Genomic DNA, 13,305 nt, shown 5'->3' on the forward strand with positions numbered 1-13,305 from the left:
CACTTCACCTACCAATCATGAGTTAGATCTGTCCACCTGTGAGGCTAATGCAGGATTGGCCCTGGCAGCTGACATGTAATTGGTCCTCCAGGGGCCGATCAAAGGTTAGATCTGCCCACAGGGGAGTCTGATACGTGATTGGTCTGTGCAGGTCAGTGGACGGATCCTGTATTGAAAAAGCAGCATGTGCAGTCTCTCTCATTCACCTTGTTTTGCTGCTGCCTTCAAACCATCCCAGAAGCCCAGGCTGCAGGAAGCTCCAGAGGGCTGACTGCAATGGGCCCATCCTGGATCCCGAGGAAGGGCAATGCTGGAAACCACACTTATAGGTAAATAGATGTTAGTTGTGACCATTGCTGAGCTTTACACAGCTCCAGAGGGCCGATTGCAATGGGCTGGCATGGATCCTGAGTAGAGGCTATACTGGATTTATGTGCATGTGCTCATTTATTTGTTACGTGGAATACCATGCCTATGGGTGGTGAATGCTGAACAAGTTAAACCCTCGTTTCTCAGTATACTGTGTACGTTAGTCTGTCAGAGGGTGCCCTTTTTGCGAATTCCCCTGTGTAAAGACCACTGTTTCTTCATTTGTCCAGCCTTGACACTCTTTGAACCCATTGAACCTATTCTTGAACTAACAAACACAAACTTTTTTATGCTTTCCACAGATGTCGTTTTACCTCTTCAGTGTTTCCTGCATTTTCTGTCTCAGTTTTCCAATATATACAGTTTTCAAGTTTCATTTACTGCAAAATGGCATGGACAGAGTAGATGTTGAAAGGCTATATCCCATGGTGGGAGAGTCTGGGGGAAAGAGGATATATCTTCAAAACTGAAGACTGTTCACTTAGAACAGAGATAGGAATTTCTTCAACCTGTGACAGATTATGTTGTGTTTGTATTGTATATTGGAATGTTTTAGGGAGATAAATTGGGGTAGGTTTTTTAGTGAAGGTCACATACAAACACTTCAAAACAGATCCCATTTAAAATACTGAAGCTCTGCTCATGCTAGACAGGCCGGCTCCTGGGGCCCTTTACAAAATCTTTGGGGAGTGCCCAAGAGACTTCACTAATGGATTGTTGTTTTGAAAAGCAACAGATGAAAGAGATTGGAGCTGGAGGATGTCTGGAGTGCAGCTTGCTGTTCTAAGAGGATCGTGTGGTTTTGTAAGCAGAGAGAGTAAAAATGGCTTTTTCTCTGAGAGAGAGAGAGAGAGAGAGAGTTCAGTTTTGCAGTTTTACAGTCAGCAGCAGCTGGGACTAGAACAGGACAACCTGGCAAGCTTGTGAAAAACCCCATTTTGCAGACGGGTTGTGAGTTCTTAATTCAGCCTGGTCAAAGCCCTTGTGGTCCATACAAGAGGAGAGGACTGGCTGTCTACTGTTTCACTTAAAATAAGGGCAACAAAAAAGAACTCTGTAGTGACCTGAAAGAAAGAGGTTATCATCTGGAAAACCCTGATGGGGCAAGTTTCTTCGGCAAGACACTGATGTAGCTGATTAAAAGGGATCAGTTTGTGTCCAGGAACAACAAATCTCTCTGAAAACTGACAAGAAACTTCCTGAGTGGTAACCATTTTCTTTTCAAGCACCAAAGCCTGGTAAACTTTATAAATCTTAAATTCTGTGCACAGTATAAGAATTGTCTACAACTAGTGAACTTGGAGGAATGAGAATGAGATTGTACTGTGAATCAAAGAACTTTTCTAAACTTACATACACAAGTGCTTAGAATTAGAAGAGGGTTAAGTTAGGTTTGTTTAGTTAATAGTAATAAGTTAAAGTTTAATCCCGTTTTCATGTTTAAAGATAATTAAAAGCAACTTTTGTTTAAGTAACCATTTGTTTTGGTGAATATCTATTGCTGCTGGGTTTTGGGGTCCTCTGGGCTCATAACAAGCCAGAAGATGGTAAATCTGTGAAATTTGTTGCCACAGGCAGTTGTGGAGGCCAAGTCAATGGGTGTTTTTAATGCAGAGATTGGTGGGTTCTTGATTAGCCGGGGAATCCAAGGTTATAGGGAGAAGGCTGGGCATTGGGGCTGAGTGAGGAAATGGATCAGCTCATGAATGATTGGTGGGGCAGACTCGATGGGCTGAATAACCTATTTCTGCTCCAATGCCTTATGGTCTTATTTATTTCATAAACTGGAGACAAAAACAGTGCTACAATTGAGCAATATTTCTGTGCTCGAAATGAAGTGTCATTGCAGATTTCATTGAGTTGTTTAGATGAGATATTTAACTCAGAGTTCATATGTCCACTAAGATAAGCTTTAAAGATTCGTAGTACCATCAAAAGAAGAGCTTCATCATAAACCCATCGCAAGTCAAAAAAATCCTAAGTCAAAAAAGAATACAGGTATGCCTGATGGGGCTCTATGTCCCTACACTGATCCCACTGCTCTGGTCTCTCCTGACAGTGCTGTATCAGTCCCCACACTGATCCCACTGCCCCACTCTCTCCAGACAGTGCTGTATCAGACCCCACACTGATCCCACTGCCCCACTCTCTCCAGACAGTGCTGTATCAGACCCCACACTGATCCCACTGCCCCACTCTCTCCAGACAGTGCTGTATTAGATCCCACTGCCCCAATCTCTCCAGACAGTGCTGTCTCAGACCCCATACTGATTCCACTGCCCTGCTCTCTCCCGACAATGCTGTATCAGTCCCTGGAAACTTTCTGACTGAACTAAAAGAGGTGATTGACCAAGGAAGCTACAAAGAATTCACCTTAGAGGAATTATCAACGTTTATTGGAAAAATCAATGATACTTGCAATGACCTTACTTTACCATATTACATGAAGTAAATTATGACAGCCATACTATTGTACCCTCATAACTTCGAAAAATCACAAGTCAGACCATTGAAAGTAGGGGAGCGCCTGTATACATCAGCTGTGCATTTCCTAATGCAATTCAATACACAAAACTGCTGGAGAAACTCAGCAGGACATACAGCATCCATGGAAAGCAATAAGCAGTCAGCATTTCTGGCCAGAACCCTTCTCTCTATACTTTAAAAGTACTTCATTTACCACAATGGTGAAAGTCACTATATTCCGTAAATGAAAATTAAAAAAAAAACCCACAAATGCCAACAACCTGAAACAAAAATCAGAAAAATATGGAATGACTCAGAAACATATCATTGTGTGTTCTGCTGAAGGGTCCTCAACCTGAAATATTAACTCTTTATTTCTTTCTTGATTAAGAAGCTTTCTTACCTCCATCCTGAGGATGATGCAATTGTTCCTGATATTAATGCTTGATAAATGCTGAAATCGTAAATCTCGAGCTTGAAGACCAAGTTCCTGGTATAGTTCAGTCTTCTTTCGCTCTACAGTGAGAAGGATTGTATGAATGTGTGATGAATTCAAGGTAGTTCTCTGTACCAACTTAGGCAGTAGTAACTCTCCCTTGTTATCTTCTGAACAACCAAACTAAATATTGTATACAGAATCAACATTTAACACCATTATCCCCCCCCAAAAAAACTGATCAGCGAACTCCAAGACCTGTAATTGTGTAATTGGATCATGGATTTCCTCACTTCCAGACCACAATCAGAGAGGACTTGTAACAACATCTCCTCCACAATCTCCATCAGTACTGGAGCACAGGGTTGTGTTCTTAGCCCCCTGCTCTACTTACTTTACATCTACGACTGTGTATCTCGGTAAAACAATAACACCATCTACAAATTTGCCGACGATACCACAGTAGTGGATTGTATAAAGGAAGGGGGTGAGTCAGCGTACAGAAGGGTGATTGAAAACTTAGCTGAATGGTGCACCAACAACAACTTGAACTCACTGTCACCAAAACTAAGGGGCAGATTGTTGACTTCAGCAAGGGAAAGCCAGAGGCAGACAATCCACTGATCATTGGGGAATCAGAGGTGGAGAGGGTGAGCAAATTATGTTCTTCGGAGTCACTATCTTTGAGGTTCTTTCCTGGACCCAACACACTGATGGCATCATGAAGAAAGCATGTCAGGACCTCCACTTTCTCAGGAGTTTGGGGAGGTTTGGTATGACACTAAAAACCCTGGCAAATTTCTACAGAGGTGTGGTGGAAAGTGTGCTGACCGGCTACCGGGAACACCAATACCCTTGAGCGTAAGACCCTCCAAAAGGTAGTGGACACAGCCCATAACATCACAGGTAAGACCCTCCCTACTATTGAGTGTATCCAAGGGGAACACTGCCACCATTAGATTCCTCAATGACAAACTCAGAGACTCTTACTTGTGCACTTTATTAATTTTCTTTTTTTTCATTCTCTCTGTATTGCAGTTTGTTTACATTTGTTATCTGTTTACAGTTCTTTATTTGTTTACATATATACATTGAGTGCAGTTTATTTGCTCTACCAATCTGTGGTAATTCTGCTGCGCCTGCAAGTAAAAGAATCTCAAGGTTGTACATGATGTTAGGTATGTATTCTGACAATAAATCTGAATCACCTTCAGAATCAGATATAATCCCTTTACTGTCAAATTTGGAAATTTTGTCCAACACCCTAAAATCCTCTCTCCAATACATTCTAACTCCTTAAATCTCACCTCTGCCCAAATGCCCAACATATACATGACCTCCTGTCACCCTCTGACTACACTGATAATTTTTTTTTGGTTGGTGCAAGATTTTTGTCCAATTAAGTTTTCACAAATCGCTGCATGCATCAGTATACATCAGTGGTTCCCAACCTTTTTCTTTACACTCACATACCATTCTAATTATGCCATAGGTGCTCTGTGATTAGTCAGGGATTGCTTAAAGTGGTATGTGGGTGGAAATAAAAAAAGTTTGAAAACCATTGTTTTAATCGTCCCTTATTGACTCGTTATGTGCAAGGTTTCAGAACTCCAAAGGAAATGGGCCAATGACAATTTTTCTCAAGCAAAATATTTCAGTAGCAATTGGGTCTAGAGCAGTGGTTCTCAACCTTCCCTTCCCACCACATTCCACCTTAAGCAATCCCTTACTATTCACAGAGCACTGATAGCATAGGGATTACTTCAAATGGGATGTGAGTGGGAAGGGAAGGTTGAGCACCACTGGTCTACATTGTAAACCTAAGTACAGCACGTTGTTCCTGGTGAAACAAGACATTTACAGAGGTGACAGTAGGTGTATTAAATTAATAGGAGACAACGTAAGTGAGGCAGGCAAAAGGAAGAAGGAAGAAGCTTAACATTGGGACTCCAAATGGAATCAAACTTAGATTATATAAAATTTGTTAAACAATATCTTTAATTTAATTTTCAATTTTTTTTTTTTTTTTTTTTTAGACATTCAGCCCCGTAACAGGCCCTTTCGGCCCACGAGCTTGTGCAGCCCAATTGCACCCAATTGACCTACAACCCTGGTACATTTCGAACGGTGGGAGGAAACCAGAGCCCCCAGGGAAATCCCATGCAGACACAGGGGAGAACATACAAACTCCTTACAGACAGCGTGGGATATGAACCATGATCCCCATCACTGGTACCGTAACAGCGTTACGCTAACTGCGCCACCCACTAACAAATATACAATGATTAAAACCAACTTACCAAAGAAACTCATGTTCCCTGAACTCTCATATTTCACCTAAAAGAAAATTAATTTTTAATATGATGTACACTCATCTTCCTTAAATTTAAAGTAAATATTTGTAGAACAACACTTACGACAGAAAACACTGGAACCACACTGCTGAGGGTAATTTGCGGCGAATCCTTGCTGTGACACTGCTGTCTGTTCACTGAAGAAATTCAGAAGTTGACAATATCAAAGGTTTGTTTTCAACGCACACATGTAATTTTTGATCTAGAATCAGAGCAGTTGAGGCCAACAGTGATATGAAGTTCTCAGCACAGAATCACCGCGTGTGTCACAAAAATGACAAATATGGTTGGTGCAGAGAGGACCCATCTAAGGTTAAAAATCAAAGTTGTCTCTGGGGCCGTGTTGCGCTAACCGCTGTTCCATTTTACGGTTGCACGATTAGCTCGGTGGCTAGCACAACACCATGACAGCGCCCATTAAGGCTCACCATAAATGCAAGTTGTTAACAGCTTCGTGGAACATTACATTTAAGACAAGCATTTAAATTTTATTATTTTAAAATAGCTTTTAGCAAATGTCATAGAAGAAGCTGTCACCATTGTGCTTTTGAGTAAAGCATGAAAGTCTTGCAGACAACACAATTGAAGTAAAAACACAATGCTGACGAAATTCAGCAGGTCAAGCAACGTACTGTATATTTCAGCGTACAAGTTGAGTCTTGAAACCCTCAAAAATCGGGGGGGTGGGGGGTATTGACTTATACACCAGATACACTGGAAGCACCCCCCCACCACCGGATGCCGCCATAACCCACCCAGACATTCTCCAATTGTAGAGGCCGAGGTCCCTGCTCCTGCCCGGTAGGCTGACGCCGCCACTCTTGCCTGGGAGCCGACATGTAGCCGTGGTTCTTGCACCGAGCACATTTGGGCAGCGAGGCGATTTCTTCAATGCGGACAGCGCCACACTCTACGTAGTGAATGGAGTTACCAACTCTGGCTGCAGCTGACGCTGAAGTCTTGGACCCAGCTCTGTTTGGCATCTTCCCAGCCAGAAAAAAAAATATATATTTTTACTTGCTTGCTTAATTTATAGATTTGTTCATTGGAGATTGGGTGTTGTAACAATGTTTGGGTTGTTGATAGTAGGCCGGAACACCAGTCTTTGCAGAAAATAAAGAGGGAGGGTGAACTTATATGATATGGTTGTAAATTGGACTAGTAATTATGTAGATGATACCAAGATAGGTGGTATTGTGGATAGTGAGGATGGTTTTCAAATTTTGCAGAGAGATTTGGGCAAGTTAGAAGAATGGGCTGAAAGCTGGCAAAGGGAGTTTAATGCTGACAAGCGTGAGGTGCTAGATTTTGGTAGAACTAATTAAAAAAGAATATACATGGTGAATGGTAGGGTGTTAAAGAATGTAATTGAACAGAGAGATCTAGCAATAATGGAATACAGTTCCCTGAAGTTGGCATCTCAGGTGGATAGGGTAGTGAAGGCAGCCTTTGGAATGCTGGCCTATATAAATCAGAGCGTAGTCTAAGAGTTGGGAGGTAATGTGAAAATTGAACAATTTTGAATATTTGGTTACCAAATTACAGGAAGGATGTGAACAAAATAGAGAGTGTAGTGAAGATTCACCAGAATGAAACCTGGGTTTCAGCACCTACGTTATAGAGAAAGGGTAAACAAGTTAGGTCTTTATTCCTTGGAGTGTAGAAGGCTGAGGGGAGAATTTAAAAGAGGTCTTTAAAATTTTGAGGCAGATAGAGTAGATGTGGAGAGCTTTTTTTTCCCCATTGAGGATAGTAGGGGAGATTCAAACAAGAGGACGTGAACTGAGAGTTGGGGGCAAAAGTTTAGTTGCCACACAAGGGGAAGATTCTTTACTCAGAGAGGAGTGTCTGTGTGGAATGAGCTTCCGGTTGAGGCAGGTACAATATTATCTTTTAAGAAAGATTTGGATAGGTGTATGGATGTAAAAGGTACGGAGGGTTATGGGCAGAATGCAGGTCAGTGGGACTGGGAGAGTATAAGTGTTTCAGCACGGACAAGAAGGGCCGTGATAGCCTTTTACCTTGCTGTAATTGTTATATGGTTTATAAATGATAAAACCATGAAAATGAGGCTGAAAATGGGGACCCAACTTATCTGAAGGTCAATTTATATGCCGAAATATACGGTATTTTATATAGCAAAGATAAAAATACATTTTTGCTATGTATTTTTATTCTTTCTATATAAAGGATACTATTTGATCTGCTGAGTTTCTCCAGCATTGTGTTTTTAAATATTGTGTGTTTAACTGCAATCATATCCTTGAGAAAAAACGAGCTGTAGAGTCTCAATAGGCCAAGCAACATTCATGGATAGAAATAGTCAACATTTCTGATCAGGACATGTTATCAAGATTAAAGTAGGAAGGGAAGAGAAAAGTATTTAAAAGTCTGAAAAATGTGGAAAAGTAGGACAAGGAAGAGACCATGGGGTGTGAGGGGGTTGGAATCTTAAAAAGTGAGAACTTTAAATCTCCTCCTAGGGTGAGGAGATCCATGCCAGATCATCAGATTTCCTCCTCTTTCAACAAACATGGCTTTCCCTCTACCTCTTTCAACAAACATGGCTTTCCCTCTACCTCCTTCAACTCACCACTCACCCCACTTATCCTCCATTACCCGCACAACTGCCCGGCTCCCTCTGCCCCAACGCACCTCACCTACCACCCCACCAGCCTCCGCATCCAACATATCCTCCTCTGCCATTTCTGCCACCTACTAACTGATCCAACCGCATTCCCCTCTGCACCTTCTGCAGGGACCACTCACCCCATATTCCCTTGTTCGCTCCTCCCTCCCTGCCAATCGTCCCCTTGACAACTACCCTTGTGACCACAGAGATGCTCCACTTGCGCTCACACCCCTTCCCTCACCATTCTTTGGGCCCCTAACAGTCCTTCCAAGCAAAGCAACATTTCACTTGTGAATCTGCAGGGGTCACCTCCTGCATCCAGTGCTCCCACTGTGGTCTCCTCTACATCAGATAGAAAGGACACAGACTGGGACATTGCCTTGTTAAGCACCTCGGCTCTGTCCAGCACAATAGTGTGGATCTCCCAGTGGCCCCCCATTTCAATTCCCCATCCCATTCCCTTGTTGACATGCTCTCAGGTTAGCAGTGCAGTCCATGGTCTCATGTACTGTGAAACTAAAATCACCTGCAAATTAGAGGAGCAACACCTCACCTTCTGACTGGACATCCTTCAAAATGGATGGCATTAACATTGTTTCCATTAACAAACCCTCACCCCTCTTCTTCCCCCCACCCCCAGCTTGCTCTCTCCCTTCTTTTTACCCCCGTCACCTGTCAGGAACAAAATCAATTCTTTCCTATCATAATCAATGAACATCTTTTGTTGGCCCCCTGCCAATCTGCTTTATTCTGTCCTTTGCTTACCTCTTCAAGGGCTCGAAACATCAGTGAAAAATCTTGACCTCCTATGGGCACTGCGAGACCAGCTGAGTTCCTCCAGCCTTTCTGCGTTTTTGCTACAACCTGTAGTCTGCAAACTTTCATGTTTCACCCAGAACTGTATAAACCCCCCACCCCACCTTTCGACCTGAAACGTCAACTGTCCATTTCTCTCCATGGATCTACGAGTTTCCCCCGCCCTCCAGCCTTTCTGTTCATCTGAAGTGTGTGTTTCTCGACCAGTCCTTGGGGACGGGTAGAAACAACGAACACATGCACGCCGTGCCCTGTGCATTCCTGGCCAGAACATCCAACTATTAGCTGAAGTTAATCTACAGTAATAATTATGCAGCACAAGCTGTGGTGCACTGTGAGCCAGAATCAGACACACACAAAGATAAAGACTTAACAGGCTTTAATCCACAAAGACTTCCAGAGCCAGGCTGGCTGTGGCTGCAGCAACTCTGTGTGAGGCCTCAGGAGGCCAGCGCAGGCATATATCCCGGAGGGTGATTGAACCCGACCGGGTGGGGCTTGTTCCCTTCAGGCCGACTGATTGACAGCCGGCCAGGTGTTGTCCTGTCCCCTTCCACTCCTGCAGGTACAGGGGTTGCCCGCTGCAGTAGGCAAGGTGCATTCCTTGCAACCGCTGACTTTTCCTTCTGCACTAACTCGTGTTGATTCGAAAATAGGCCGACAAAACCAGGGCTCCGTTAAGTGCGTGCGCCCTTTGCAAAACTCACCGCGCCGACTTAATCCGAGACGCATCTGTTGGGGTTGGAGCCCCACTGTACATGCATGAAGTGCAGATCTGCTTCTTCCGCCGTGTTTCAACCTCCTATCCGTGAAGGCGCATTTTGACAATCGCAGTTCTGCGGGCGCTCTGTTCACGGCGAACCCAGCTCGCCCGGTCAAGGCACGCAGGACACAGCGAGCCAGCCCGCAGACGTCCATTTGGTCGTTTCGCCAAAACCGTCCTTTAAACGCTAGGACGCAGGGGAAGAATCAGACCATGCCTCCTCCTCTCTCGGAAGGCACCACCAGCAGAAATGCACCCCGAATCCCCCAACGTGCGCAGCCTCTTGAAGGACAGGAATAAAGGGCCCGCTGTTGGAAGCGGACGAGGCGAAGGGCTGGAAGGCGCCGGTCAGAGCAGTAAAGGAGAAGGTTTCCCTTCTGGCAACACAGTGTAGCAACTCGGCCGATGAATGGAGCAAGCTCTCCAACCCGGAAATCAACCTGCTCCGGCGTGCGCACGCGCCGTCCGAGGGCGAGCGAGGAAGCGGGCTGGGGAATGCGCTCAACTCCACGACTTCAGTGCAAAAGCAAATGAAAAATGCTGCCTTGTGGGCAGCAAGAGGACGGAAAGTATTGGAAATGCCCCGCGGGTTTGGGGCAATGTGGGTGGAGTTGGCCTTGAAGGCGGATGGCAAAGAGCGCTGAAGACCCTTTCAGGGGGTCCCTCCGCCTTGAGGCCGGCGGCAGGAGCGGATTTAAAACTGCGGGCTCACCTTTCAGGTGGCAGCCCTAAAAGGCTGCTGCAGGGTTACCTGGCCCACCTGAAAGGGCCTATTCAGATCCAGTAGCGCCTTCGGATCTGATGGAGGCCGGGCCACCTGTCATAAATATACGGCAGAGCAAATGGGCAGCTTCCCTACCCATAATCCCCCACGGAGGTGGAACCACTCTGTTGCCCACAACAGTTCCAGCTGTATGGGGATTATGGGTAGGGAAGACCGACATGGCGATGCCGCGTTTTGAGCCGCAGAGAGCGGCCCCGGCGCAGGAGTGGCCAGCAGAGCTGTCACCGCCTGGACGGCCGCCCTTCTCTCCCCTGGCGCCCACCACCGGCCACCCCTGCCCCGCCAGCTGCTCTTGTCCTGACAGCTCCCGCCAACCTCCGCTCAGGCAGTTGGAAGTTGAGTCATGGGCTGATGGAGTAATCAGCCCGCCCACAGCGGCTGCACATTCAGGTGCCTCGGCGGAGCGCTGCCCTCTGCCAATTATTCCTCCCGGAGGAGGTTGGCGTCGGCACCTGGGAGGCGCTTCTGCCGCATTCAAGTGAGTATGTCTTTAGCCGCAAGAGGGGAGATTACGCGGCTTTACAAGGGGGTGTTCAGGCTACCTGAAAGGATCTTCGCTGCCTCCAATTCTCCAAAATGAAGTATTGGAAATATAGATCACTACAGCGCAGTACACTTTTGGCCCTCTAGATACAATCATAGAATGCTACAACACAGAAAACAGGCCATTTGGCCCTTCTAGTCATTCCTAACCATCATTTCACTAGTTCCTCTGACCTGCTCCCATTCCATAACCCTCCAGATCTCTCCCATCCATGTATCTATCCAATTTATTCTTAAAGCACACGATTGAGCCGGGATTCACCACATCAGATGGCAGCTCATTCCGCACTCCCACCCCTATCTGAGTCAAGAACTTTCTCCTAATGCTCCCCTTAAACCTTTCCCATTCCATCTTAAAGCTATGACCTCTTGTATCAATCTAAGTGGGAAAAGCCTATTTACATCCACTCTGTCTATACCTCTCATGTAAACTTCTATCAAATCTCCCCTCATTCTTCTTTCTTCCAAAGAATAAAGTCCTAACCTCTTTCATCGTTCCCTGTAACTCAACCCCTGAAGACCTGGCAACATCTCCAGGCACATTTCTACAGATGTGTGGTGGAAAGAGTGCTGACCATCTGCATCATGGTTTGGTATGGAAACTCCAATACCCATGAGCATAAAGCCCTCCAAAATGTAGTGGACACAGCCTCAGACATTATTAGCAAAACCTTCCCCACTACTGAGAACATCTACAGGAAGTGCTGCCATCGGAGGGCAGCAGCAATCATCAAAGACCCACAACATCCAGCACAAGCTCCCATCAGGAAAGAGGTAAAGGAAAAAGGAATCTTTTTACATGTGATGTCATGTATGTACTCTGACAATAAACCTGAAATTGGATCTGGATGGTTCACACTAACATCTGAGACACTCAAATTTATAAAACAATATTTATTTGTATATATGAATACTTGTCCTGCATATGTATCGTTTGTCTGTATATGTGTTATGTCTGGTTGTGTGTCTGCACGTTTTTCACTGAGGACCAGAGTACAATATCTTGTCGGGATGTACTTATACAATCAGATGACAATAAACTTGACTTGATTCATGGAAATTCCTAGCCTGTGACAGCTCGGTGGAGAAGTACTTGGGAATCTTGAAGCAATCTGTCCGAACCACACAGAACTCTGGTGCAACCAAACAATCCACTCGCTAGTCTCCTGACACAGCTTCTTTCCCACCCGTGGCAGCCATTCAAAAAAAAAGTCACCCTTGGCCAACAACAATAGTATTGAGAGGTGTGGACATTTATGTCACAAATTGTGAAAACTAACATGCCGGAGGAACTCAGTTGGTCTCGCAGCGTCAATAGGAGGTGAAGACATAAGCAAAAAAATAGGAAGGCATCAGAATAAAGACTGAACAAAAGGTGTTCATTGGCTATGCTAAGAGGAGAGTTAAGAATTGACTTTGGCTCTGTGAAAGGAGACCAAGGGAAGGGGGGGGCGGGGAGACCAAGGGAAGGGGGGCGGGGAGACCAAGGGAAGGGGGGCGGGGAGACCAAGGGAAGGGGGGCGGGGAGACCAAGGGAAGGGGGGCGGGGAGACCAAGGGAAGGGGGGGCGGGGAGACCAAGGGAAGGGGGGGGGCGGGGAGACCAAGGGAAGGGGGGGGGCGGGGAGACCAAGGGAAGGGGGGGGGGGCGGGGAGACCAAGGGAAGGGGGGGGCGGGGAGACCAAGGGAAGGGGGGCGGGGAGACCAAGGGAAGGGGGGGGCGGGGAGACCGGGAAGGGGGGGGGCGGGGAGACCAAGGGAAGGGGGGGGGCGGGGAGACCAAGGGAAGGGGGGGCGGGGAGACCAAGGGAAGGGGGGGCGGGGAAACCAAGGGAAAAGGAAGGGGGAGGGGGCGGGGAGAGAGAGACCAGCTGGAGTTGGCGGTGGAGCTGCTGTAATGGGAGCACTACTGCTGGTGAGGACCCATGGAGAGCAGAGACACAACACTCCCGCAGGGTCCAACCGCCCAGACTGACTACCATCAACTCCGCACGGGCTTTAAACATCCTGCGAATGGAGTCGACGGTGGTTTAATTTAAAAAATTCCCACGGACCACGGGGTCTGCGCCCAAGCTGGCGGCGCCTATGATTGGCCTCCACGAAGGGAAGCAGAGGACCAATGATAAAAATGGGACGGGGAAT

The 13,305-nt window shown here is 46.1% G+C and overlaps 1 protein-coding gene across 5 annotated transcripts in view; it reads right to left on the minus strand.

The window, feature by feature from the left end:
- mrs2 (magnesium transporter MRS2) overlaps nt 1-10,542 on the minus strand; it is a 54,564-nt gene extending 44,022 nt beyond the window's left edge. For all 5 annotated transcript variants that reach the window (XR_011347766.1, XM_069907717.1, XM_069907725.1 and 2 more), the window contains exons 1-4: nt 9,781-10,542; nt 5,689-5,762; nt 5,572-5,608; nt 3,239-3,351 (exon numbers count right to left, since the gene is read on the minus strand). Coding sequence is in view for 4 of the 5 variants with exons in the window: in XM_069907717.1 (XP_069763818.1) it covers nt 3,239-3,351; nt 5,572-5,608; nt 5,689-5,762; nt 9,781-9,991 (435 nt within the window). In the remaining variant the exon portion in view is untranslated. The remainder of the gene's footprint in view (nt 1-3,238; nt 3,352-5,571; nt 5,609-5,688; nt 5,763-9,780) is intronic.
- Between the last annotated feature and the right edge of the window lie 2,763 nt (nt 10,543-13,305).

This window comes from Narcine bancroftii, chromosome 1 (assembly GCF_036971445.1).
Source record: "Narcine bancroftii isolate sNarBan1 chromosome 1, sNarBan1.hap1, whole genome shotgun sequence".
Classification (NCBI taxonomy): Eukaryota; Metazoa; Chordata; class Chondrichthyes; order Torpediniformes; family Narcinidae; genus Narcine; species Narcine bancroftii.